The sequence below is a fragment of the Syngnathus typhle genome, linkage group LG2 (genome assembly GCF_033458585.1).
Source record: "Syngnathus typhle isolate RoL2023-S1 ecotype Sweden linkage group LG2, RoL_Styp_1.0, whole genome shotgun sequence".
In the NCBI taxonomy this organism is placed as follows: Eukaryota; Metazoa; Chordata; class Actinopteri; order Syngnathiformes; family Syngnathidae; genus Syngnathus; species Syngnathus typhle.
In genome coordinates, this window is record NC_083739.1 from 18,705,521 (window position 1) to 18,733,322 (window position 27,802).

The window sequence follows — 27,802 nt, forward strand, 5'->3', positions numbered from 1 at the left end:
TGCAAGATAATTTTTACTGTAATGTGTTTTCAGTGGATTTCTGTGGTGTATTCTTTATAAAATGGGAAGTCAGTGTGCTACAATGCAAAAATCCAAGAAGAAATCTATAACAAAGGATGCCTGTGTTTTCCAATCAATAAAAGAACAAGAGTATTAGATAAAATATGCTATAAACCTTCTGAGAGTACAGTACATAGTGTCTATGATCTTAACACAGAGCAGAGGTCATAAGTGAACCCGCTTCTCAGTTCCTGCTAACAACAATTGTGATATGGAAGGAAACAAAAGATTCAGAAAGCAGCATATGCATATCTTAGCACGTTTACAGCCAACTTTCAGCGGCCCAAAGGAACACTGAAACCTTTTGCCCTCTCAGACACAGCGCTGATGAATATGAAACTAAACGTTTTATATGCCAGGCAGAAGAAACAGACGATTCTAGCTCCATCTATTTAAAGTTACAAGCATAATCAGCAAAGGTTACATATTCTAATTGATTCTGATCTGGGTTGCACCTTTATTGCGTTCAAAATAACTCAAATTGTCAGGTGAAGAACTCAAAGCTGCCGGCACCGTTGACCACAGTGACCTGGAAGTGTATGAAAGTATTCCACCTGGCATGAGCACTCTGATGCTAACTTGAAATGGCACAGTTTCATCACAATTGCTCTCTCATTCTTTTTGGGCAATTCTCATTTTGTGTCATTCTTCTGTTCTAGTTCCAAGACATGATGTGAGAAGAGGGGTACAAAGTAAAATAGAACAGTTCACTGGGGATTAAACGCTGAATGAGACAAAATTGGAAAAAGCCTACCACAGCACTATATAAAGCGCTGCAAATGAGGCCATACAAGCGAGCATATGTATTGCAACAGCATGATGCCAACCTGCTCAATGCATGTTGCTTAGCACACTGCTAGCACATACATTTTTAGTGGTGAAAAGTCAAGGAAGAGCTGATTCTGGCATTATGGCACAAATGCACCCACGCTGACTACGGAAGGGGGTGCGGCTGGTTAATTTTTAGAAACTCAGGGGGTGTACAGGGAAGATGGGCCGGTCTGTCTCTCTCACTCTGTCTCTCTGTGTCTCCCATCACTCCCTCTTGATATGGAAAGGCTTGTACATTGTTTATCAAATTTAATTAAAGTGTAAACAAGCAGCACAATTTAGTAACACAGTCTAAGGGATTGAGGGCTAGAATGCGCAGTTTACTGACACCCTTCAGCCAACGAAACAGTCGTGTGAGTTACGATACGAGTGCAAACGCTTATATGTTCAGACAATGTTGACAGAAGATCATTCGGAGCTCGGGAGATCCTGTGCTATGAGGCAAAAAGAAATCAAATCAAAGTTTGTGGGTGTGTACGCTGATGGAAATGTCACACGCAGTTAGAATCCTGGTGAACGATCCATTCCTGGTGCACCCTGAACAGACCGGGAGTGAAGTAGACTTGACTCACAGCAGTTGAGGGGCTTTAAGCTTCGTGATGTGAGCTGCTATCCGTACGTGGGAGGACAGGCTTGCCTCACACGTCCACTGCGTTGTTAAAATGACAAGAGCTTGTGGCAAATCGCGGTACATAAGCAGATGTTTCCAAGTGATAATGAATACTCTTCAGCCTACAAAATTGTTTAGAAGATGCTTTGACAACACTGTCAGTGAATGCATTGCGTTACGATAAGTAGTTTGTGGCATGTCTGCGGCGAAGCATTCAAATATTTGCAAGCCAGAATTTTTGTATATGATTATGTTCAATTGTACCTGTTTATACCTACTGTTATTCCTTGTGGGGTCGTATGATATGGACATTGAACACAAACAATGCTTGGGAAAAAATGCTAAACGAATCAGGCAATTTGCGGCATGCATGGTCAAATGTCTTGACCTTTAAAGACACAACACGGTGTTGCTTTTATAAACAACCTAAAAAGCCTACCTAAACCTAAAAATGTGTCCATTGAAGTACCCACAATGAACTCTTATTAAGTAAGGGTACTTTTTTAAAAATGGATTATAGATTCAAAATGTTGTCATTAGCAAACGTCATTACCATATTTACCATTGAAAGATTCATTGTTTTGACATTTTTGACTGTTAACAGAGGTTACATCCGTTTGACAAGTGTGTACCCTACAAAAAAAAAATGTGTTGTGATTAACATTTTTATGATGGCAGTTTGCTATGGGGCAAAAAATAAAAAATACAAACCCAGCAGCATGACGTATGCAATCTTTCAAATGAATAAAATGAAACTGGCAATGAGTCTTGGACTGGACTCTTTGAATTCTGCCCCCGGTTACTTACTTGATCATAATAAAATCCTGTAGTTGAGCAGAGATCCCAAGAAACTTGCAGTGATTGGTAATATAGCTGATGTTAGTCAGGACTACTTTCTTTTTATAGGTTTCCCCCACTTCAAAGTCCTAAAATAGACATTAAAAGCTAAAAAGTATTAGACTTAAAAAGCTTTATAAATAGCCACCACAATTGGTCCCATACCTTGAATAGGATGACTTCTGGCTTACTCGTGAATGAAGGCCCTTTTATCTGTTTTCCACCAACTTTTTTTGGAGTTGTGGTGACCTTTGGGCAGATTACTGCATGTTCTTGTTTCACATCTGTTGGCGTCAGCCTTGCCTTCTCATTCAAGGGGGGCTGTAAGCACACAAGGATGGAATTAATGATGGAATCATAAATACTGTATAAACCCTATAACATAATGAAATCAAAGGTCATTGGCATTAATTAAAAAAGCAGCTTAAAATAAACAAAGCACTTGCTGGTTGAACGTTTATGGTTTTTTTTCAACTATAGGAGCAAATTTCAAAGTTAATACAATGAATAGTTGAATTATGTCACTTTCACTAGTTGACGGTTCAATAGAAAAACGACATCAGAGACATGAAATCATTTGTTTTTCACAGTTCACACACAAAGAGCCCACTTGAAGCTAAACGGTCCTTAAGTCTTGTAAAACACAATCTGCGTTAGACTGGTTAGAAAGTCTACACAACACTGTTTAAATGCCAGTTTTTTGTGATATTAAAAAATTTTTTTTTTTAAATAATTTCAAAATATTTCCCACCATTAATATGACTAGAGAGGTGAGCATGTCATGCTGTACCGAAAACAAATTCCACCAACTTGTTGTGTGGTCATTAATAAATGAACCTGAAATCTGAACACAGCCAGATTATCTCAGTTGTTGATTTTTACTTGCCCACTTGAAAATATTTCATTTGTTTTCAATTGAGTTGTACAGGTCGTTATAGTTTTTGGTCTATTCCTGTGACAAAAACCTGACATTTAAAGAGGGGAGTGTGGACTTTTGCTATCTACTGTAAGTGAATACTAAATGGATGCCAAAACGCGTCGTTTCATCTTCTATTCGGTAATTCTGTTGTGTCATTTACCTGGCAGTAATCCATCAATCCACGAGTACGCTCCAATATCTGTGCTCATCTATTATCGGTTGATAACTACGAAGCTTTTGATGAGGGCACGAGTCAGGTCCGTTAGATCACTCACGCTTCACTTGTCACATGCCCAGGCCTCGGAGCTGCACTCTGGCTCGCTCCGAGGCATCAAAGGCACCAGCACAATGAGAAGTGATGCCTGTCGCCCTACATTTCATGTGTGGGCTGCTGGATGAGCTCGAGAGCCAACGCACCTCAGTGGCAGTGAGCGAGAAGACACACTGCAGTAAGTGCCACAGAGCTGTCTTGGAGCAAAGCATCACACTCGTTCAACTTCATTATATGCTGACTGGCCACAAGATTACGACCACTTTAACAACCGAAATAGAAAATGATTCTCCAACGCAAAGTCAGGATTGTATACTTAACACGATGAACGCAAAACGGCACTTCTACCACAACATCCTAATGTAGAGGTTTAGACTTGTGTTGTTGAGCAGTGTAAACTGTGGGCCCGTGAAGCTCTTTAAGATTCTTGCGTGATTAAGGGCAACACAGGTAAACTTGTAGTGTACGCCATTCCAATTAAACGTGTGGAATAAACGGTAGGATCATTTTGTGATTTACATAAAAAACGCTATGCAGCTATTCAGGAAACGATTAATGAGGTTTTCATGTTTGCATTTTGTGTGGACTCTCGCAAGGCCTTTTGTTTCACCTTGAAGTTTTGATCCCACAGCCCACAGAACTCGGGCTCTTCCAGGCTGTCGGGAAGGCTCAGGTGCTGCATTTCTTTTTGGATGATGTCTTCCTGGTAGTCCGAATCTGATGATGAGCCGCTAGCACTCAAGTTTCTTAACTGATGAGTAACACACGTGATCAGTCTCCTTACAGTCATTTTACACAAATAGCATCACGCACGAGATCCACCCACTTTTGTCTCTCTCTCTGTGCCTGATGGGTGTACGGAATCCAGGTAACGCAGAAGCTTCTCGCGTATCTTGCCTGGGGAAAGGATCTTGTGACCTGTTTTGGTTTTTGGCAGAGGTGCCTTTTGTGCTTTTCTACTCTTCACCAGCTGCTCCTCAAGAAGCTTGTCCACAATCTCGACTTTCCTCGTCGTCTGTCTCTCCTTGAATTCCCTAAGAGCGGCACAGGATTGCACAGAAATGGGGTCATGTATACCTCGGTACACAGCGAGCGAAAACACCTACACACTGCTCCGTGGAGTGGGAGTGGAGGACATGCATGTGGGAAAGCAGCAGAGAGCATAGGAGAAGAGAGGAGAAGCTGCCTGTTCTTATGCTAAGTTGCATTTTGTGTTTGTTGTAACTCGTATAAAATCATATTCTCATAAAAAAAATCCTCCTTTTTTGTGTCGGCCTGAAAAAGCTCAAATGCAACATTGCAGCTTTTCATGAAATTACCTTCTAAATTCTCAAGAGAATACGCCGGGGACAGGGGAGGACTCACTCTTGCTTTCGTTTCATCTCCTCGTCTCGTTTCTGTTGGTTTATGTGCCTGGTGCTGTTGATGCCTTCGGCCTGTAGCGTTTCTTTCAGACGCTTCTCTTGCCGTTCTTTCTTCAAGGTGTTTGCTTTGGCTCGGCTCTGTCTGACCCGCAGGTTTTCCTGAAGAAAAAACATGGGCCTCATGAGGCAACAGTACAACAACCTAGTACATGCGTGTAAACTTTAAAAACTTTTATACAACCATCTAGTATAGGCAAATGTTGACAATTTATCCAAGAAAACAAAATGCAGGGAGAAATGATTGCAAATATTCTAAATAGTTTGACCAAAGTAAACCAGGTCCACAATTTAATGTACCAAATTCTCGGACATTGTGGCTCATAAGAACTTATGACCAAATATGGAAGCATACGGTATGTACGTTGTGTGTACGATTATGCTATTTGGTAGGAGTGGAAAATACGCCAGTACGTCCAATAGTTGCCCAAAAATTACAGTAGCACAGAATCTCATTGAAATCTTGTGTATTTGTTTTTGTGATGCCGCCAAAGAAAGGTTCCGCAAACACCAAATACAGTAAGAGTTTCGATAATCATGAAACCACAAATATAACATCACTCCCATTTTTTTCTGTAAATTCTACAACTACTTGTCGCGTGACCAGAAGGTGAGTCGCTTTATTTGACCCTTTATATAGTGTTTGAATGTTTTATCATTTGTAGTGCCAGTTTGGATTTTGGACAGAACGACAACACAAATGTTGTGAACTTCAAACAAATAAAAGTCGACCAGCCTTCCATGACTGACTGTTGGGCATTCAACAAATGTGCTTTTTAAACAAGAATGGGAGACTGTGTGGCCACATTATACTTGTTGTGGATTGCACCATGCATGAAAATGCAGCTAAACCACCTCAAAATGCCGTTTTATTTACTTTAGTTGATTTTAACTCCTTGCGAGGATACACTTCAATTGTTACCATGGTTGCACTGAATCAAAATTCAAATTGATGTACGCTATTTTGTATCATTACAGGGAGAGTTCAGAATGGTCAACACAGGATCTTGCAATCCGCGCCCTGCTTCTTTGCTCAGAGTAATATATAATGACAGTTAAGGCATGATGTGTGTTTCTAACAGAATATATTTACACAAGATTGTGTATATCACCATCTTTCAAATGGAATATGCTGTATTGGCAGTGAAGAGATTTCTGCTTACTTGGGTTGCTTCAATGTTGGACTTCAGTAACTTGACAGCCTGTATTCTCTTTTGCATTGACTCTCTCTTCTTCTGCTCTCTCTCAGCTTCTTGCTGTTGCAGTCTAAATGAAGAGGACAGTCACAAGAGTAATACAATTACAACACAAAAAGTGCCCTTGCTTACAGAAGTGGGATATGTGGGTTGTTTCTATAACTTTCGATCAACAAGATTCAGGGACAAAATTCACAATGCGGATTTATCAGTATATTTGTGTCACAGAATGTTTTGTTTGTCCTTGCAATGTAAAATTAAAGCCACTTTTATACTTGTGTGAGTGCAATCACTTATTACCTTAAGACAGTTTTCCTCAAGTACTTAGCCCCTACTGTGCGGTTTGCCTGGACATCTTCGTTTTCCTTCTGTCTCAAAGTTACCGTTTTCCCCATGATGTCAGCATTTTTCCTTTCAGCACATGGGAGCACACGCAGAGAGCACAGCTTTTCAGTGTCTACAACAATGATCCTCCTTTTGAAAGTTGTTTTATTACACTGCAATTGCAATTTTTTGTAAGCCAATAGTCTTTTCCTTGAAGTACAGTGGTGCCTTGACTTACAAGTGGCCAAACTTGCGGGGTTTTCGTCTATTTTTTTTGTAGTGCCAACAAAAATTTGAATTAAGATCGAGTCAAAAGAAAAAAAAAAAAAAAACGTGACGATGCACCATTTCGTCGACTTCACAAACACAGGAACGGTGTACAAATACTACAATGTGTGAGTGATTTAATACATTTTATAAAGCCAACTATTTTATTTACATTATCTTTCAAGGTTTTACTATGTTTCGACATTTTAATTTCGCACTACTGTGCTATTTTGCCTTATTAAAAGAAAACATCCATCCAACCGTTATTGCAACCACTTATCAAAAAATTCTTACTGAGGGGGATTGCAACATTTAATGGTATTTTAATTTATGTTAATGTGGAAAACTAATTTGATATGAGTCATCTGAGTTACGCACGTGATCACAAAACAAATTCAATTTGCAAATTACGGTACCACTGCATGGGAAAGAGTCATGCAGTTCGGATACCAAGATGATTTCTAAAGGCTGCATGCAAAACACTAAGCTGCATTCAAATGTATCAAGCCAAAACAAGAAAGATTGAAACTTTTTGAGATGTTGAATCTTTAGCTGCAGGGTATGGCTGTTGTTCATCTCCTGCTGTAGCCGTTTGACTGCATTCTGAGCTTTGTGGACCTCGATGACCCGCCCTTCTTCTTGCACCTCCTTCCGCAATACGGAGAACTTGCCAACCTCCAGCTCAATCTCACTGAGCTCTAATCTACATACAAGACAAATCCATCATGACAAAATAAGTTTTGGCTGAACCACACAACATCCTGAATCCTATTATGAAGAAAATTTCAGAACAGCTTTGACAACTAAGCCAACTATCAAATTTCTGATTTGACTCTTACAGCTTCTGAACTAAATACGCTCTTAAAGGGAGGTTTGGTACTCATTTTGTTTCACACAACTCTACTGCAAAGTGGTCAGACTTTCTCAAACTGCATTTTGCCAGGTTCCTTTATTTTTATTATGCCATCTGTGGTTGCAGACAACTACAGTTAGTCCCTGCCAAAACACGTTTTTCCCCATGGATACTCACTCTTGTTGCCTCAGCTCATTGTTGGTTTGGGCCTCAATTTCTTCTTCCCTTTGCAGTTTGTAACACAGAGTCTTATGCTGAGCCCGCAAACGAATAACTGCCACGCTGTATTGTGAGAAAAATAGTGGCTAGCAGAGACTGAAGGAAAACAACTCATTCTGTGATATTATTAACAACTCTATGATCTTAACATTTGTGATGAACAGACCTGTTCTTTGCTGCTTCTTGATGTTCTATTTCTCGCTCCAACACATCCCGCTGCTCCAATAGACTCTCAATGCTCTGACGCAAGAGGCTGAGGTCTTCTCTTGAAATGGAAACAAACACGAGAGACCGACAGCTTGTAAGCGTTGACAGAGAGAAAACAATTCCAAGCTTCAGATTCGTGTGTGGCCATTGCAATTAAAAAAAAAAGTCTAATATAGAAACGGTGGTGGGGAAAAAAACATCATGACAGAGAGAAGGCATGAAAAGAAAGTGATGACGCATAGCATGTGTCAAGCGCCACAGATGCTTTAAAAGCTGGGCGTGCTTGAGTTCCATTTAACTTGTGTTTGATCAGAATGCAGCGTAGCACCATCATGACTTTGAAATGTTTTGGTGCTAAAGAAAATGACAGACACATTTGCTGGCTACTGCAGCATGTATCATTGGGTACAGCACAACTCAGGCACCATACAAAACAAGAGAAGAAAATGGACACCAAATGACAGACTTTCTGGAAACTGCTTCGTTGGAGACTACAAAACCCATGGCTACAGAAATGTTCCATACACACAAAAGGCTGGTAACTAATGTATGTTTACATTATGCTTTGAGTGGCCACGGTAATCGCAAATCAGGCCACCTTGGACGACCCATCTGACACAATGCAGGCAAACGGGATGGGCAAATGTGGTAGGGCGTCGCGTTTGACCATCCTTGGACATATATAGTGGACATGAATACAGTATTGTAATAATAACTCTCTTATCAACAATTTCATCTTGTGCTTCTTCTTTAGTGCATGGGTGTTCGTTGAAAAACAAAGTTCCAAGATTTTTCTTTGCAAGAGACTAAGTGGAAACATCAAATTCCTACTGTACATGTTACTCAGCAGATTATTTGTGAGTTACAAAGAAGAGAGTGGGCTTGACCTAACCACATTTACGTATTTTGAACCACAATTTACAAAACAGTTATATCCTTAATAGAATGCCTTGCCAGAACATGATAAAGGTGTCAAGAGTTTGATATGAGGGCCCCATCCAAATGCGAATGTCATTTGCGGTAGACCAGAAGCCATAGTGCTCCTTTGAGCCTCCTTGACTCAATAGCATGGGTCACCAAATTTGTCAGAGGGTCAGAATTCTAACCACCTTGGGGGCCTGACCCTCAAAAAGAAATCAAATAAAAAAAAGTTGGTACTGTCAAATTTTGAACTGATATTTGATGTTTATTGTATATATATATATTTTTTCATATTGCAACGAAACTGCAGGCATTTTTCTGTTCAGTCCTCATAAATATAAAATGTAGTCACAAGCCATTTTGGAAGACTCTGCGGGCCGCCAGTTGATGAATCCAGCTCTAGTGCCTCTTCCCCCCACAGTCCATCACAAATATCGTGATAGACCATAAAAAACTTTGCACTAACTTGGATACAGAGGAAAAAATAGACAGAATCCCACGACACACAGTATTTAGGGCAAACGTGGCTGTCATGGCTGCGGGCAACATAGTGTAGAAAAGAAAATGACAGACTGTAGCATTAGGCATCAGTGTGTATACCAAACCTGGCTTTCAGGAGCGCACACTCCTTCTGTCTCTGGAAGTTGTCCAGCTGGTGCAGGTTCCGTCTCAGCTTGAACATTCGTGCTGTCTCTGAAAATGTCCTCTGCTTGACATCGCCTTGCTCACTGGCAAGGTCATCATCACTATCATTCTCTCTTTTTTTTGTCGGGCAGGTGGGGGTGGGGGGAACAAAAGTGAAATTGTTACGTGTGAAATTATAATTTTTGTTTGAGAAAAATAATTGACACAATAACTGCACATTAAAATATTGAGCTACAGGGATTTTAGATTAATTAAGACAACTGTATGGCTTTGCAACGTTCGAGCCACGCAAATGTAAAATGCAAACTAGCTCTTGTGAAAGATGCCAGTCTGTTGCTGCTTTATTATTTGTACAAGGTTCCAATCTAGTTCAAAAGGCACAGCACTATTTCGTGTCCCCTTTTTACGCTTCTTATGTCTCAATCTTTAAAGACCCTTCATGTGTGTGATCGGGTTTCTCTGTGTGGTGTGCAACACCAACATATATGACAGCGTGAGAGTTAAATTTCCCCTCAAGGGATTATATTGAGTGTAATAAATAATGAATAATAATAAGATATTGTGTCATTATTAGAGTAAATAAAAAATGACCCACTCGTACAATTCTTTTAACCACTCCAGATCAGGAAACTCATCTGCTTCTTCATCCTTAAAGTCATCCATCTTAAAATCATTCTCTTCATTGCCTTCAGAAACAAATAACAACAAATAATAATATTAATAATATTACTATAATAATAATAATAATAATAATAATAATAATAATAATAATAATAATAATAATAATAATAATAATAATAATAACAAATAATATTAAATGAAAAGATAATGTCATAAAAGTTACAAATGACTAAAAATGACTGGCAATAACATTGGGATAGTGGGAAACGTAATTTCGATCTCTTTGTGTCTTGACATGTGAAGAAATTGACAATAAAGCAGACTTTGACTTTGACTAACAGCTGTTTCTGACATTTTGTTCTTCTACGAGTAAAAAAATTACAGTCCATAAAAAGATGTACAATGTTGAACACTCACTATCGGTGTCCTCATCAGAGCTGAGCTGGTTGCCCGTCAGTTCACAGGTGTCAGACGCCATATCCCATTCACATCCATTGTCTGTCTCCTCCACAATTCCCTGTGAATCAAGAACTTAGAACATTTGATTTGCCATGATAGCTGTCGCTACAGTAAACCAGCATGGTTTGATAAAACTTCCCATGCAAAAGTATATTGCATTGACATGGCATGAAGTTAGTTAGTTTGTTCTTTTTTTTTGCAGCAAATCAAAACCCTTCATGACGTGCATGTTCATCGCTACGGGAATTGCAAATGTGCCGAAAGTTAAAAAGTCACAAAAAACACAAGATTTTTAGCGATCAGTTACCTCGCTCGACTTGTCCATTCTTTTGACTTATTGTCGCTCTTAACTTTTTTGCCCTGTTTGGTGGTTTCCAAGTAACACGGGAAGCGGAAGTAAACAAGGACGACAGTCGGCAAAATTGCATTACAGCTAAACAATGACAGTCGCTTTATGATGTTCATGACATGTAGTTTAAAATGTTTTCACTTTGATTTGGTGGCGGCTCCTTGTATTTTATCCGGTTTAACCAAACTGTCACGCATTTTATGTCTTTTAGAATTAAGACAGCACAGTGTGGTTTATCCAGGGCAGTGGCGTAGCCAGGAATTTTTCCAGTAGGGGCGCGCGCCCATAGGAAAAAAAATCGAACATCACCCACGCCGTTCGCTGATTGCTAAAACAACATCCGGGTCCGGGAGGCAAACGGTGAATGGATAACATCGTTTGCGCAAGACCGAAAGAAAAAAACGGCATGAAAATGAAGAATCGAAAAAGGTCTTTTTTTTTTTTTTCAACCGGGGCGCAGGGAGTCCTAACTGGGGCGCCGCCCCGGCTCGCCCCGGCTTGGCTACGCCACTGATCCAGGGGTGCACCAGCCACCCTAATGAGAACATGTACGCGATATTGAAGATGCAAAGATGGATGGATAATTCAAGTAATTCATAAGGCAATGCAATCCAACGCAGATGCAGCAAAAGATTCAGATATTTTTTGACACACATCTGCGTCGCTACAAAATCAAATGGCAGGACACAATCTAGAATGAATACTTGTGGGAGAGTGAGGCAGGAGCCAGTGGCCACGCAGATATTGAGAAGAAAAAGGGGCTGTATCAGACACAATTTCAGGAAGCTACCTCCAAACACCAAGCCCTGACCTGACCATAGTTCAGAACATATAGTTCCATCTAAAATAGTTTTTAATACAGAAATGCCACCCTAACACTCCCAATGTCATTCTACAGTGTCATAGCTGATATTTCTATAGCCACATTCAGCAAAAAATGTCTGGACTGGTTCAGAAAGAATGAGAAATCTGTGAGCTATGCAAAATCTTTTGTTACACATGCCAGATACTGTCACTATCAGATGAAGCTCTACTGGAAAAAAAAGACATTGACAGCGGATTCTAGCTGATCAGCATTGAAGCTGTACAGTTTTTTTCATTCAACAGTGTCACTGCCATCCATCCATGTGTTTTCTATATTGCTTGTCCTCATTAGAGTTGTGGGTGAGTTGAGCCTGACTGTATGTCGCACAGTACGCAGTAGCCTGGTCGCCAGCCTGTCATCATGTGCATCAAGACAAACACGCATCTTCACAAATGTGGACAATTTAAGGGTCTCCTATCCCCCTAACATGGGTGTTTTCTGAATGTGGGAGGAAGCTGGAGTAGTAGGCCATGCAAGCTGCATCCAGGAGGGCCTCAAACCCAGAACCGTTCAACTGTATGACAGACATGCAAACAATATAATCGAATTTAAAAGCAATTTCAATCCAATTGCTTACTGAGTGGTAATGGAGACAATCTGAATAAAATGAAAATTCAAAGAGCGTATAGGGCTGATTTATTTGCCCACTCAGCTTTGTTGCATCTTGATTCGTCATTCATAAGTATCCGGCGAGCTGCCGGATTGAAATGGTGCAAAACCAGACACCATATGATCTAATGGGGGTGATTTGTCCATAATCACAACATTACATAATGCTGAAATAATCCAAGTCAAGCAGGGCGAGAACAACAGATTAGTCTCTCTCTCTCTCTCTCTCTCTCTCTCTCTCTCTCTCTCTCTCTCTCTCTCTCTCTCTCTCTCTCTCCCTCTCTCTCTCTCTCTCTCTCTCTCTCTCTCTCTCTCTCTCTCTGTCAGCTTGGTGCTGGAAAACAGGAGGTGGAGGCTGCACTGCGCTGCTGTCGGATCGGTTCGTTGCGGTTTGGAGCGGGACTTTTGCGCTTTTCCTCCAGTGCGTCTTATCCTGGTGCGCTCTCGGACAACATGGTGTCATAGTCATCACCATCAAAATCATGACCATTGCTCCCGTTTTCATCTGCATCAGGCAAGCACTTTTACTTTGTTGTTCCTGGTATCATCGGATGACAAGGAGCGCTCCTTTAAATAACATTTGAAAAACTCTGGGGTCGATTTCCACTGAGGACAAACTGATTTTGTTCGGTTCTTTTGAACACACGTGAAGATGGATCCCTCAAATTTCCTGCTGAGCACTTTGGCTCTGCTCCTTGTCGGAAGAAATCTTTTCACCAGGTGAGTTCATCATTGATTTGACTTTTCCAAGGTATTGTTATATTTGAACTGACTGGTGGAGGATCTTGCTGTTTGCTTGTAAAGAGTTCATTAAATAGGTGAGAAAAGTTGGACACAGCCCAACAGAAAACTACTGCAGATGGGATTATTTTGATGTGCGTTCATTAAATCAACACACGATTTTTCTTCTCTCCCTCACTGTTAGAGTTCGTAGGAATTCATCCTTCCGGCTGCAGGTCTACATTAATAATACTATTATTATATACTACTGATACTATTACGCGGAAGTGATTGTGAACAGCAGCAAAAATAGTCTGCAACGTGGAATGAGGCAAAAATAATTACTAATGAATAGGCTAGGAACAGTAACAACTATGCATGAAAAATGTTACTTTGGTTATACATTGTACTGTATGGATACATAAATCCATATTCGATAGTATGAATGGGAAGCAAAAGTAAAAATAGCTTTGTACTAGCCTACATGGAAAGCATTTGAGAATGAAATAAACATTAACATAATCAACTCTGGATACACATTAACATAATTAACACTGGATTACCACTGGATTGATGACTACCATGGATTTGAAACAAAATGAACAAAATTTGAGCATTTTCCCACGATTGGATGATTTCACTTGTTTTTCAATTTAAGGTGAACATCATTTGATAATTCCTAAATGTTTGGCGCAAACACAACACTGTTCATCACCAAAAGAAGATCAGTGAAGAATAGTGGTGGCAGTATGTGCAAGTTAGAGGGACTCGCTTGTCACTTGAGTTCAGGTTATACAGTCAGTTGGTCACATTAATGGTGGAAAGGATTAGTTATGATGTATTTTGCTGGCAGTTGAACAAGAGTGTGTGGACCTTTTATATCCACTGTGCATACATGTATGTCATATTTTATCACAAATGCTATTTGTACATTTAATTTAAGTCACATGCACCAAAGCACCAGCAGCTTGCTTTATTTCTGTGCTGATGGACTCAATGACACAATTTGCATAATACATATGCATAAAAGGAGGTGACTTGTTTGTTATGGAGATGAATGCCAAATGAGTTGGGCAGGTGCACTCGTGTGTGGTTGTTACAATGTCACTCACACATCCAAGCCTGGCCAATAGGGGTCAAACATTAGGTGATGGAAGAGAATAAGCCTCTCATGTGTAAATATCTCAGTGGAGGTAACACAGTATGCTATTGGTCTATGCTCGCTATATTATTCAATTCAATTGTTCAGTGGTGTCTTGCGTGAAAATGCCCGTAACTCAAAACAATCTCAAATCATCCTTTCCCAATGGACCCAAATGCAAATTATTTTGTTGCCCCCCCCAAAAAACAATAAAACTGCAGCATATTTGGGGTGTAATTTATTTCAGGTGCAATTTCCCCAATGATTCAAAAGGCATATTGTGTCTAGTTGACTTTTAAATTGAAGCTGAAAGCTACCTAAGGTTTTGGTTGAATTTGATCAAAACATTATTTTCAGTCCCCTGGCTCTTCACTGTCAGTTGATTTTTATTCTTTCTCTCTCCAACTAGTCACTGTATTATTTTCTTCTCAGTACATTGCAAAGTGTAGGCTGTGCTTTTTCCACCTCGCTGTGTGTCAGCTCTCTTGCTCTCGGCCACTCACGCTTACAGTTGCAGCCTGCCTGCATCACTACAACCACCCACTCATTCGAGAAAATAATGACTCTTTCTTGCGCCTCCATTTCAGCAAAGTTGCTTGTGGCTAAAGTTAGGACTTTGCCGCCATTTTCTATCCCAGATGTCTTTTGCTGTTGAGTTGTTACCTTTCAAATCATCACCCTGAGTCGGTAACTAATAATAGATGGTTTCTTTTGGATATGCAAGGAATAGTATGGTAGAAAGCAGCATCTGGTGAAATCGTTCAGAGCATCCATGGTAAATCAGTACAGTGCATGATCATGAGTAATTGTGGTGTTGGTTTAAGAATAGCATAGGATGGCTTTTCTTTTACTCATCCTAAAAGTCTGTCTCTGGTGAGGACATGGCAGCTTTGACACCTTATAGGGCCAAGCGATGTTTTTGTACAGTCATACTGCAAAAATACGAGACAGTAAAGACCATAACATTATAATGGATAATTAAATATCCATTCAACATTGATACAATCACTGGCAGGTCGTGACCTCGCAAAGATCCATGAAAGGCACAGTCAGAGTGAAATACTGTCAGCTATGTAACCGATCATAAAGCTGACTTATTTTATTTGTTTTTAAAAAAGAACATTTTATTTTGTTTAGTTTTTTATTTTTATGATTATTTATATATTAATTTTTCAGGAAAGGGCTTTTTGAGTCATGTTTGATGAAGTACATTTTTTGTTGTCTGTGTTTTCTCTGTGTTATGGCAATTCATGATCAATTGAAGGTTCAGTATCAGGGAAGAAATAAATCCCTAACTATAGTCTAGAGCTGAACATTTTGGGGAAACCTGGACATAAAAGGAACTAAGCTACGTAAGCATGAGCAAATTCTAAATTTTTACATGTGCTTTTAATGCCTTGATCAGTTTTTTATTGCTTTACACAGTGCAGGACACATTTCTACAAAGATACTTGCGCACTGGTGTGTGAGCTACTGTAGCAACCAATAAATCTGAAGGTGGGATCAGGCAATTAAATCTTTCACTTTGTACTATTACATTCTAAGTCCATTTGGGCCACATAGACCAGTGACCCATCGAATTCAGCAAATGGAGTTGTGAAAAAGGGTCTCAGGAGGCTATGGAAAATTCAGGTCCAGAATGTAAGATCCTCCCATAGTTTGGATTAAGGCAATTTGTGGGATGACTTTAGGCAGTAGGCGTTTCACAAAATGGAAGAATACAGAAATGGATCTTCGACCATTCTTCTTTGCACAATCTCTCGAACTCAGGGGTCGCCAACTGTTTTGAGGCACAGAGCTACTTCCTCAGTACTGTTTAAAACAAAAGGCTACTAGTTTGGGATATACTTTAGAAAAAACGTTTGCTGAAAATACCTTGAATTATGTTAATTGTTAAATGGCGTTATTAATAATGTTATCATTCATAATTAATTTAAGTGAAGGTTTATGATTTTTTTCCCCAAACAATTAGAAAACAGACGTATCAATATGCAGCACATTTCTATTATTTTCAGCCAGTATTTATATTTTCAAGTGATCACTTACACACCATCCCAAGGAAATTACAATATCTAATTTTAAAAGAGTCCCCTGGGCTACTCCTGTTATCCATGAGCAACTCTATGGTGACACCTGCTCTAAAGCATCAAGCAACCTGGGTCAGGTCAAATGCCTGTAAAAGATAAATTGGAATGCATTAACATTGTTTGTAATGCGCCTATTTTATTGAACTCGGAGTAAAAGTTAATGCTGACATTTGCAATGTCATCAGAGCACTTATTTAGTGTACAGTATTAAATGCAAGGCAGGATTTTTATCGACATCAACATCGTACTCAAGGCTGTTTTTTTAATGCAATTGGATAATTTGTTCATTTGCATACTGCTGAACTTAAAGCCCATTAAATTTAAAGAGTGTCTCCAATTGAGGATCAGGGGCCTGCGTGTGTGTTACTAGACGTGCCACTGTCTAAATCTAATTAGGTCTCAAAGCTTTTGCTGCGCATCAAATTCATCCAAAGATGTTGGCTGACACACAGACGGGTGAAGATCCGGACCTTGAGAGAGAGGAAGAGCTGAAGAGAGGAAATTGACTCTCTGAATTGTTTGTCATGGATGGAGGGGTGCAAATGTTTAATGCTCCTCCCCTGGGGAGCAACCAAACGTGTAACCCTGCACGTGTCTTTGAAGAGCACATATTCTATTTTCGACAGCTGTACAGTAAGTTGAACAGTTTCTCATGCTATTAAATAAGAAAGTGTCTCCAAATTTATTCATGGGTATACTGTACCTACTACCACCTACTGTACTCTGCAAAACTGCATCACAGTACCTTTCAATTTGACACCACTTTTGCCTTTTTTCACATTATATTAGGCACAAAGGGAGCGGTGCCAATTTAGTTCGTGAAAATTGTGCTGTTGTGTTTTTCCAAATTTTCAGACACTATTTTGTTTATTTGTGAATAATTCATTTATGGAACAATTCATGTGGAGGTTTGAGAGCGAAGAAATGTCTGCCAAAGACAAACTATGTGGCTTATCTAATATGGGCTGTAATATATCGTTAACATAACAACATAATTGCCCCAGTCATTTTCAAATACCAATGACTTTGTTAAATTTAGTATTGTTCACAGTAATCTGCAAAAGTTAAATGGAGGCAACTAATTTGTTTGTTGAAGTTGTGTTTTTTTTTCTTGCTTTTTATTTGATAAATGTTCAAATAGTATCGCATCTAGACAACTATGCTATTGAATTAACGATTTGCAGTACACGAGATCTGATGACTAACTGAAGCCTGTTTGACCTTGCTGTGTCAACAAAATCTTCTGTGAAGGAAAAAAAATACGCCTCATGTCCACATTTGTAATTGATCATTTTGTGAACACAATCCAGGAGTCACGCAGTGATTAATACATTTGCACAATGATCCCATTTATTTCAGACATGGCAGTTGTGATTGCCAAGCTAAAAATACCGCTTCTGCTCACTAAGGGAATGATGGCAGGAATACCATTTAGTTGCTGCTCATGTGGATGAATCATTTCAAATATTTGCTCTTCCTTAGAGTTGAAAGTCACACTTCCGTGTAGCTGCAATGCTGTGAAGGTGACTTTCATCAAATGTTATGCACTTTTTGCAAAGGTCACTGTGATGTTTTGTCTTCAATCAAGGCCTCGTGTATTTCTCATTCAATGTCGCCCATGGACGCTCTGTCCATTATGAATGTCAGCCTCGTGTATGCTTCCATCTGCAAGCTGTCCCGTATCAAAGTCAGTCTGTGGTATGAGTTCTTTGTACTGAGTGAAAACTCATTATGGAATATGCGCCTCTCATGGCAGGATGGAGGAGACTTGACATTCTGTCAAGTGCAACAAGATGCAGAGTGTGCTATTTATTTGCAGGAGACATGTCGACCCTCTTCTCAGGCTTACCGTTTTAAAATGCAAAACTGCCACCTAGTGGCTTTAGAGCTGTACTGCTGGAAGATGCCATACCCATACCCAAGATGAATGGATGGATAATATAGTAAGAGTGACAAATTTAAGAAAAATATTAAAGTAAAAGGAAAAATGTGTAGACTATTTCATGAATTTGAATTCATGCGTGCCCTGTAAATTGTAAATTCAGAAGTATTCTTTAAAATGTAACCAGGGTGAAAACCCCCCACTAAAAAATAACAAACAAAACATAATTTTTACTTTATCTTTTTTTTTTTTATCTTGGATTAAATTTGTAGCTATATTTGAGTCCTATTTTACAGCTGACTGACTATGATGACTGCTGTGTTTACTTTTTGTCTTCTTCAGGGCCATGCTGAGTGACATTGGGGACTATGTAGGTACAGACATTGAAATATCTTGGTTACCTAATCTGGATGAGCTCATGAAGGGCTATGCCAGAAACTTTCGCCCTGGGATAGGAGGTGAGTATGAGATCTACTGCTTGTGGCATTGGTTCACATTTCATCCCCTGACATTTGCAGCCATCCTTAGCATAACTTGACCTTAGATACACTAACGTTTTTTTTATTTTTTTTTAATGTATCATTATTTAGTGAGATTCTTTGCGTATGTATCGAGTGTATACAATAATAAGAAAAATAATGCCGGACACAGTGTTGATAAGGATGGAAAAATGCACTTTGCTAAGAATGGCTGCAAAATGTGACCCATCCAATGACCACACGGATAGATTTCTCAATCTCACAGCTTAACTCAGTTGTGCAAAGGTGCACAATGACCATCATCATACAGCACCCTGTCCTAAATGCAGACTGATGGATGGAACATTGCCATTTTATGTAATATAATTAAAGAAATAACATGACAAATAATATGAAGCAGTGCTCTGACCATTCAGGAATCAAATCTGTTGTGTGCTGCCATTCCCCTCATTCAAGTCGCTTACTTGATATACATAACCTCACAAAGATGGATTTACAAGTACAGGATGCTTTGGATCTTGATACTTCACACTACCAACAATGAAACGCAAACAGTTGAAACAAGAATACCTTGATAGGATCGTCTATATGGTCTCATGTCATTAATAATATTTTAGTTTTTCGCACGACTCGCACCGCATGTTGTATTTCTGCATTTGTGACTCTCATTTTGATGTTGCGAGTGACTTAAAGAGTGATGTTATTTATTTAAGGCTTGTTGCGTCATCTTTCTAGAATACTGCATGTTACAAGACCAGGGCCGACTAACATTTTCATACTGTGGAACTTCTGCAGTTCCCATAGGAACTGTTCCTCTTTCTTCTTCATATTCTCTCGTGATTGTGGATTGAATTCTCCAATTGAGCCAGTGAGAACTGCAGCTGGGCAACTCAGTTTTTGTCGTTTTTCAGGAGAGCGATTTAAAGTTTTATGGCCGCAATAAAATCTGAGAAATGTATATCTTGGCAATTTATATAACAAAGATTATTTGTGCTGGATTCTTGTTGTGACAATCTCATCGCACAGCCGATCCACGACCCCCACCCCTGCCATCTTTAAAGCTTTTTCAGGCATCTCAGTTCAGTTGGTACCTTTCTGCTTTAGCTTTGTCTCAGTATCTTTCTGCCAACTGGTGGGAGGCCAGCCTCTCTCTCCCAGCGGGTTACAGGTCAGGGCTTGGCCCTACATTCTCAGCGTATCTGCTGGGCCATTGTTTCCATTCCCTTCCGCAATTCTTCATTGGTCTTTGGACATGTATGGGAATTTGCGGTCACCCATCTATGGGATAAATTGGTTTGGGCTAGCAATGCTACCTGTAAACAAGACAAATTATCACCAAAGTATTCTGTGGCAACATCACCCTCGAACATCCTGAATGAGCCAATATCAGTGGCCACATCTGTCTGCACCCAGCTGTAATGCCTGACTTTTGTGTACTTATTTATTTTTCAAACTTTGTCTTTCGCTTTCTCTCCATGGCATGCTCATATTCATGGCCAACAATGAAGCACTCTAAAGTGGCCACGCCAGCCTGAAGTCTCGGTCCACATTCTGGTGGTCCACCAAAGTTATACTTCCCCCTTTGCTCTACTGCCTTTCTCTGCCTGACGTGCATGCACTCACAACTGACGAGAGGCTCCATATCAGCCATGCCTGTGGTTTATCTGGAAGGAATATGCATTTTTGTGGTGTAGACAAAGCCAGCTAACTAACTACATGTCACAATAGTGCCAGATAACCGCCAACAAAGGTGCGTCACTCCTTGGGTAGTGAGGGAGGGGCAATTCTTGCAGGATGTCCAAGCGTGTCATTGGGTGCTGTTTTAGCTACACCCCTAAAATCAGGAAAACTCAAACTGTCAAAAGCAGTTTAACACTCTTTCCCCACAAATGTGGACTGTGTAATCTTTTAGCAATTATCTTCCGACATGTACTGTATTTTAAAACACATCTCTGCATTTCCTTTACAAAGTATTTATTAAATGCAAGAATCCAAAATGAGAATGTAAAGCTTGGCAGTTCATTGGAGCATCACAACACTATAGGGGCCTACTCTACTCTTAAGACCTTGATAAGCACAGTTTAGTAAACACGTCATTATAAATAATCCCAAAGCACTCGTGCAATGCGTGGCCAATGGAATTTGACTTGCCATAAACAGTTCCCGGAAAGAAGGTGCTGAATGGTGGGGAATGGCTATGTATGATTCCATAATGTTCAGCAGAAATGGCCTCTATGTTATGTATAACTGAGCTCCCCCGCTTATTCGTGCCTTCGAGCCTAGCGGGCGCGCTCTATGCTAATCATTTGGCAAACTGTGGAGTGCGAACCCAGCCACGTGTGTGTGTGTGTGTAATCATACTGTTTATGTGAGTGTGCATGAACGCCAGCTGAAGCTTGCCCTGTGTGAGCCCATGAAAGCTCAGTGGTGTTTATGACAGCCCGTGGTGTGATGTGCCACTTAGCATGGTTCAACTGGATGATGCCTAATCTCTGTGCACCGTAGGAGTGATGGAGATGTGGGAGGAAAATAGATGTGCCATGTATGTGTGTGTTTGTGTTTGCTCTTCTCTTCTCATGTCTCCCCCCCGCAGGTCCACCCGTGAACGTGGCCATGGCAATCGAAGTGGCCAGTATCGATCACATCTCTGAAGCCAACATGGTAAAGTTGAGCATTTCCTTCATACGCACAGCAAATATCAACCCCTTGGAAAAGATTTGCTATTTTCGTAAGCCCGATTTATCCCTGTGAGGGCTTGGAAGCTCTTAGCTTGCACACGTTTGACACATTGAGTTGTTTCATCACTTATTCCATCGTATGAAAAAAAATGACATCTGTTTGAAGAACCACGTTCATACCAGGCTTTGATTTTGTTGTAAACACGTTAACATGTGCAAAATCCACTGAGAACAATTATTTAATTCTGTGTAAAGACTTGACAAGAGCTGGGCATGGTTTGGTTGAAAAAAACCAACGCAATTCACAGTGGCACTTTATTTGTCTTTACGGTAGAGGTGAGAATGACAAAGGATAGGTTTCCCCCTAATACCAAGTGGTCCATTGTACTCCAATATCTCAATAATATGTTGCATTTGCCTGCATTTCAACATGTGTCCTTAAAAATGTAGTGAATTGCACTGAAAAAATCTTGCTCGTGGTTTATTTCTCGACAGGAGTACACCATGACCGTGTTCCTGCGGCAGAGCTGGCACGATGACCGCCTGTCCTACAACCACACCAACAAAACTCTGGGACTGGACAGCCGCTTCGTCGACAAGCTTTGGCTGCCCGACACCTTTATTGTCAATGCCAAATCGGCTTGGTTCCACGACGTTACCGTGGAGAACAAACTGATACGCCTGCAGCCCAATGGCGTCATTCTATACAGCAGCCGGTACGAGCGCAATGTTGCCCATGAAAGCAGCTCAAGTGTTGATAAAGGAGGCATTCTTTTATACAGCCTTCAAATGTTTACACTTGAAAAAACATGAGTGCGCTGATGTCTCCTACTAACTGTGCCTCATTATTCATGCCACAAGAGCCGAATAAACGCAGTTTCTATGGTAACCTCTTAAGTTTTTACTTGTTCGTCTTGAAGCGCCAGCAACCTCTGCAGCAGAATTTCACAACCTCACTACTGTCATGAAAGATGCATATCATTTCTCAATGTCTTAACTAAAACCTGCAAGGCACCAAAAGAAGTGGTGAAAATCAAATACTTTTTGACAATGGACTGACCGTTAATTTCTAAATGTATGCTTGTGGTATTCATTCATTTGATACAAAATATTGACACATTCTTGAAAAACAATACAAGCATGATGAATACACTTCAAGGTTATTGATTAATTGACTTGTTTCCTCCCTGCCCAGAATTACCTCAACAGTGGCTTGTGACATGGACCTGACAAAGTATCCCATGGATGAACAAGAGTGCATGCTTGACCTGGAAAGCTGTAAGCTTCAAATTCAATGCTTTATTTTTTCATTTGCGATACTCTTCCTGTACAAAGGTTCCAGAACGGCAAAGCACTTAGCATACAATATACTCTATACAATCTATTTTCATGACTTGGTGGTGTCTTGCTTCGCCTAAAAAAGAAAATGGCTAGGTGAAAGGGAGTTTCTTGCCACATTGCTAAACCAATGAGATGACGCCGGTTTCATGGCCCTGCACTTTGGAATCACCTCAGAGGAGGTTCTGAGAAGCAGTTCCATTGTAACCTGAAAAAATGTGATGGAAAAGCAATCACACAGGACGGAGCCATGCAATTTTGGATTACAGTGGAAAAGCAGTTTTAGACACCTTAATCAGATAAACTATAGTCTGTATTTATTTCATGGCTTACTTTTGAATATTATTATTATTTATCTTATTTTATATCGTTTTTTCACGGGTGGTGCGGGAGAAGCAAGGTATGAATCAATTATGGTTAAGGGCGAAGGGTGTGTGTGGCTTAGTTGTGGTACTCGTTTAAAAAAACATCACAATTTCAGACTGAAGGTTAAAAAACCCTGAATATTGGATTGGTAGACCCAACATTCATGTAATCCATGCTTAACTTTGGTTGAAAGTATTGCACTTATCACTTGGCCTGGAAATAGCCTAAACTGTATTTATATTTTCTTCTGTTTTAGATGGTTACTCCTCAGAGGACATTGTGTACCACTGGTCGGAAAGCCAATGGCATATTCACGGCCTGGACAAACTGGAACTCTCACAGTTTACCATCACAGACTATCGGTTTGTCACAGAGATGCTGAATTTCAAATCTGGTGAGTTCTCCTTTTAGTCAAAGCTCTTGTTTTAAAGTGCATTGTGTTGTGCTGTGCTGCGACTTCCTCCTTTTGAAGCAAGATATTATTTTGATTGAGTCCCCTTCTGTGGTTATATTCTATGCACAGAAGGAATGCATGAGAGCTTTCTTGGTGCTGAGCCACACGGAAGGATTAGGAGATGATAGGAGCAACAGTGAATAGCATGCATGTTGCCGTCGACAACTCTTGTTAATGTCTAACAATGTAAAGCTTTAACTCCACTAACTCACACAAACGGCAAGGAAGAAAATTCCCTAAGATCATCATGTCTGAAGAACAGCTGAATTTCAATTCACAAGACGTGTTCATAATTGATAATTACACACTTAAAAAAAATGCAATTAACCACTCACTGGTTGTCCTTTTCTTCTCAGCGGGGAGATTTCCAAGGCTCAGCCTTCGCTTCGAGCTGAGACGTAACCGAGGGGTGTACATCATCCAGTCATACATGCCCTCCATATTGCTGGTTGCCATGTCCTGGGTGTCCTTTTGGATCAGCCAATCAGCAGTCCCTGCTCGCGTGTCCTTAGGTTGGTATTGGACAAGTCAAAAAAATGAAATAATAATTAATCAATAATTTACTGGTAGGTCTAAGGATTTACACAATGATTTAGTTATCATTAATGTTTTATTCAACAATTCACTTAGAACCCCATTCTGTAGAATGACTGTTTTTGACTTGAATCGAACTCTTATATAGAAAAAAAATATGCGCACTTGGTGGCAATCAGCAGAGGCACTGCTGATTCAGTTGCAACTAGTTTGGTGTCCTAAAACGTGCCATGACATCATCTATGAAGTGGCGTGCATAACACAGTGGATGACCAGGGTGGCAGGCCAATTTTGATGCTCCTCGAAACATAATTTGTCACCGGGGTTGGGAGCAGATCGAGTTTTACTAACTCTGTCACGTCGATCACAGCAGGCTGCCCTTCATCCAGTCTGCCCCAGATGCTGCACTCTTAGCCCCACCCACTAGACACCGTTGCTTTGAAACACTAACCTGAGTTTGGAAACCTACTTTGAAATAAAACCACAGTTTGAACCCCTAATTTGAAACCTTACCTTTTGGAACCCAACTTTAAATTGTAACCATAGTTTGAAACCCTTCTTTGAGAACCTAACCCAAGTTTGAAACCTTTAGCCTAATTTAAAAGTCTACGATGAAACCTTAACCTTAATTTAAAAACCAAACTAAAATGAAGCATTAAAATAAAACTAACAGAAATTAATAAAACCACCCAAAAACTAGCTGAATTAAAAAAAAACCTGAGATGAAATACAAACTAATTATAGTCAAGATGAAATAGAAAGTAATTATAGTGTAAAGCAAAATGTTTCTCAAACTGACCCTACTTTAGATGCCTCACAGCAGATAACCTAAACATGTATTGAAATTCCAAACTTGTCAAAAAGTCTCATATCCAGAACCTCAGTCCCATCTTCGTAAGCATCGACATGACACGTGTGTCCCAACAGGCATCACGACCGTTCTCACCATGACCACCCTGATGGTGAGCGCTCGCTCCTCTCTGCCTCGCGCATCAGCCATCAAGGCCCTGGACGTTTACTTCTGGATCTGCTACGTCTTTGTCTTCGCTGCTCTTATCGAGTACGCCTTCGCTCATTACAATGCAGACTACAGACTCAAAGAGAAAGCCAAGGTGAAGGCCAACAAGCTCGGCTCGGAGGTGAGGAATCCGTTACCGTTCTGGTTTGGCCTCTCGGCCGTTAACTGCTGTGAGCAATGTTGTGAGTAATGAGTAGGCCTTCCCAACACAGACCTGCTCTGGCTTTTGAACCGCAGAGCTGACGAACATTGATAGTACTGACCTTGGGCACAGCTATGGAATTCCATTGCATATGAAGGGAATATATAAAATATATCTTTACAGGGAGTAATGGACATTTTATCATTCTGTTCCTCTCACTGGGCTAAAACGCCAACCTTCGCCGTACACACACTCCAAGGACACCTCATAAGGTTTAAAATGGCATGATCTAATAAGATCACATGCAATTTTAGTCTTTTTGCAGAGTTAAAAAAAGGTAACCAATACAACTATAGGTGTCATTTTTTTGTTCATTGTTTTATTTTCTAGATTACTATCAATATAGAGGTATAAACTTTTTGTTGACTGGCATCAGAAACCCACTTTCTAAAAATGCCCAACTTTCATTCAATTCGACTTTTAAGTTGAATACATTCACTTTTATTCTGGAGAACGTTTTTCCTCTGTCTCCTTTATAAACTGAATGTTTTCATTTTCACTTTGATATTAAGAAGAGCAAAACAACAACAACAAATAAAAGTTTTGTGCAATTTTGGGGCATTTTTTTTCTTAGAATTCTAGTTGAAATACAAATATCATGATTCCCGAGGGATTATTAATAGCTATAATTCAGGCTATTTTTTTTCTTTAGAGATTGCTTACAAACCTCTCCTTGTGTCCTTGCAGTCCATCGTAAAGAACGGCAAACAGGCCATGGTTCTGTTCTCCCTGTCCGTCACCGGTATGAACCAGGGCGTGGTAATTTCTAACCGCCACAGCCGCACGCAGCGTTCCAGCAACGAGATCCCTGGGGAGGCTGTCTTCGAGGAGTTCGAGTCTAGGAGGAGGTCCAGACAGATGAGAGAGAGTGAGGAAGAGAACAAAAAGTGTTGTTCCAAGTGCGTTTGCAAGCCCATTGACGCCGACACTATTGACATCTATGCCAGGGCCGTTTTTCCTTTCACCTTTGCCGTGGTCAATGTGATCTACTGGGTAGCGTATACCATGTAAAAGGGAAGAAAATCATGGATGCTGATGGCTTCTGTCCAGGATGGACTGTATATATACGATACTGCTGGATCTGTGCCACATTAATGTTGGCAGTCTTATGCAGCTGAAACACGCTGCGGGGAACAGGAAAAAAAACTTTAGAGGGAATGACTTGTTTCAGCCAACGAAAATGGCAAATGTGACTTAAGGACAGATGGGACCTTCAAATCTGAACAGACACGGAATGCAAGTATACAAGGTCACATGGTCCTGGACAGCTTTAATGAGTGCATCACACTGCAGTAGTGACCCTTCCCCGAACACACACACGCACGCACGCACGCGCACGCACGCACGCACACACGCACACACACACACACACAGTATATCCTGCAAACTGTTGTTCGCTTAGACCCGCAAGTTTGAGTTTGAAGTAGGCCGTGTGTAATCGTAGCACTCCTCCAATAAGGACAACAAGATGAGGTGTTCCCACTATTTTGCATGGCTGATAACTCTCTTATTCTCTTTCATCGCCATAGCTGTCAGGCCTCTTGCACCTTATCCTTGTTGTGGAGCGCCACAGGTTTCCTTCCAAATTAAATTTTTTGTTTTGAAAATGTCTGGAGGGTCTCCCTCCAGTTCTGTCATTTTCCTCACCATTAAAGGACTTCTTTGGCCACTGGTCTCAGTTTGTGTGCCTGTGCAAAACTGTCAAAAAAGATGCTGACACAAACTATACCCAACAGTGTGTCTTTTAGGTACTTTGGATTGTGTGACCTGAAGAAGTAAAATTATTATTCATGTGAAACAAAATATGTGACAGTTGACTCTTTATAGCATGATCACATTTGGGGGATTTTCAAAAGCCTAAATCAAAGTAATTTCAAGTACCAAATAATACACATCATGACAAGGCCTTTCCCGTGAGTTATACAAAGGCTGACATGTCTTACGACATCATTAAGTCATCATTATGGATCACGGTTTCCATTTCCTTGGAGCTCCGATCCCATCATCTTGTTGGATAATTAACAGTAAATATGTTTAGTGCGGTCGTAATGTATATGGCTAAATGAGCGAGGCAGTTGCATATAATTTTGCAATTCTTTGCTTCCTTTCACATGTGCAAGTCTGTCATTCGCTGGCCATTTTGTATAAATTTAATTGTTCTACAAAATGCTATCAAACTAAAAAAGTCTCATTCTCAGACGTACATGAAATTAATATTTAGCTAATGTGTGAAAAACGATTATGTTCTATGCAGTTTCTTTTGCAAACGATATGCTAAACTATTCGTCAGCTAGAACGTCGGCCTTAAAGAGAACGCCACCTTTCACTACCACAGATTGGAGCATCTGCTAGAGTTTAACAATGAGAAAGAATGGACAAGAATTACACAAACAGCACGCTCTTCTCGCACATGCTGCCT

General features: G+C 40.2%; 2 protein-coding genes across 4 annotated transcripts in view; one reads left to right on the plus strand and one right to left on the minus strand.

Moving 5' to 3' along the window:
- Positions 1-11,056, minus strand: part of cfap74 (cilia and flagella associated protein 74) — a 31,398-nt gene extending 20,342 nt beyond the window's left edge. The window contains exons 1-14 of one of the 3 annotated variants that reach the window (XM_061273016.1): positions 10,969-11,056; positions 10,620-10,719; positions 10,183-10,267; positions 9,542-9,694; positions 7,975-8,073; positions 7,767-7,871; positions 7,266-7,439; positions 6,446-6,556; positions 6,113-6,215; positions 4,894-5,051; positions 4,355-4,562; positions 4,139-4,279; positions 2,504-2,659; positions 2,309-2,427 (exon numbers count right to left, since the gene is read on the minus strand). In XM_061273016.1, the coding sequence (XP_061129000.1) occupies positions 2,309-2,427; positions 2,504-2,659; positions 4,139-4,279; positions 4,355-4,562; positions 4,894-5,051; positions 6,113-6,215; positions 6,446-6,556; positions 7,266-7,439; positions 7,767-7,871; positions 7,975-8,073; positions 9,542-9,694; positions 10,183-10,267; positions 10,620-10,719; positions 10,969-10,986 (1,730 nt within the window). In that variant the 5' untranslated portion in view covers positions 10,987-11,056. Of the gene's footprint in view, positions 1-2,308; positions 2,428-2,503; positions 2,660-4,138; positions 4,280-4,354; positions 4,563-4,893; positions 5,052-6,112; positions 6,216-6,445; positions 6,557-7,265; positions 7,440-7,766; positions 7,872-7,974; positions 8,074-9,541; positions 9,695-10,176; positions 10,268-10,619; positions 10,720-10,968 lie in introns of all 3 variants that reach the window. The other 2 variants (XM_061273015.1, XM_061273017.1) reach the window with 2 other exon arrangements.
- A 1,780-nt stretch (positions 11,057-12,836) lies between these two features.
- gabrd (gamma-aminobutyric acid type A receptor subunit delta) lies at positions 12,837-27,070 on the plus strand. Its single transcript, XM_061273030.1, has 9 exons — positions 12,837-13,204; positions 18,657-18,772; positions 21,387-21,454; positions 21,967-22,187; positions 22,667-22,749; positions 23,432-23,569; positions 23,986-24,141; positions 25,091-25,302; positions 26,071-27,070. Exons 1-9 carry the CDS (start codon positions 13,137-13,139, stop codon positions 26,392-26,394), a joined length of 1,386 nt encoding a protein of 461 aa, XP_061129014.1. The 5' UTR covers positions 12,837-13,136; the 3' UTR covers positions 26,395-27,070.
- The last annotated feature ends 732 nt before the right edge of the window (positions 27,071-27,802 follow it).

Bases quoted from the DNA above. Each gene is read 5' to 3' on its own strand.
- gabrd (XM_061273030.1), top strand. From the start codon at position 13,137: ATGGATCCCTCAAATTTCCTGCTGAGCACTTTGGCTCTGCTCCTTGTC. The intron at 23,570-23,985 runs GTGAGTTCTCCT...TTTTCTTCTCAG, and splicing joins GATGCTGAATTTCAAATCTG to CGGGGAGATTTCCAAGGCTC. The intron at 24,142-25,090 runs GTTGGTATTGGA...GTGTCCCAACAG, and splicing joins CCCTGCTCGCGTGTCCTTAG to GCATCACGACCGTTCTCACC.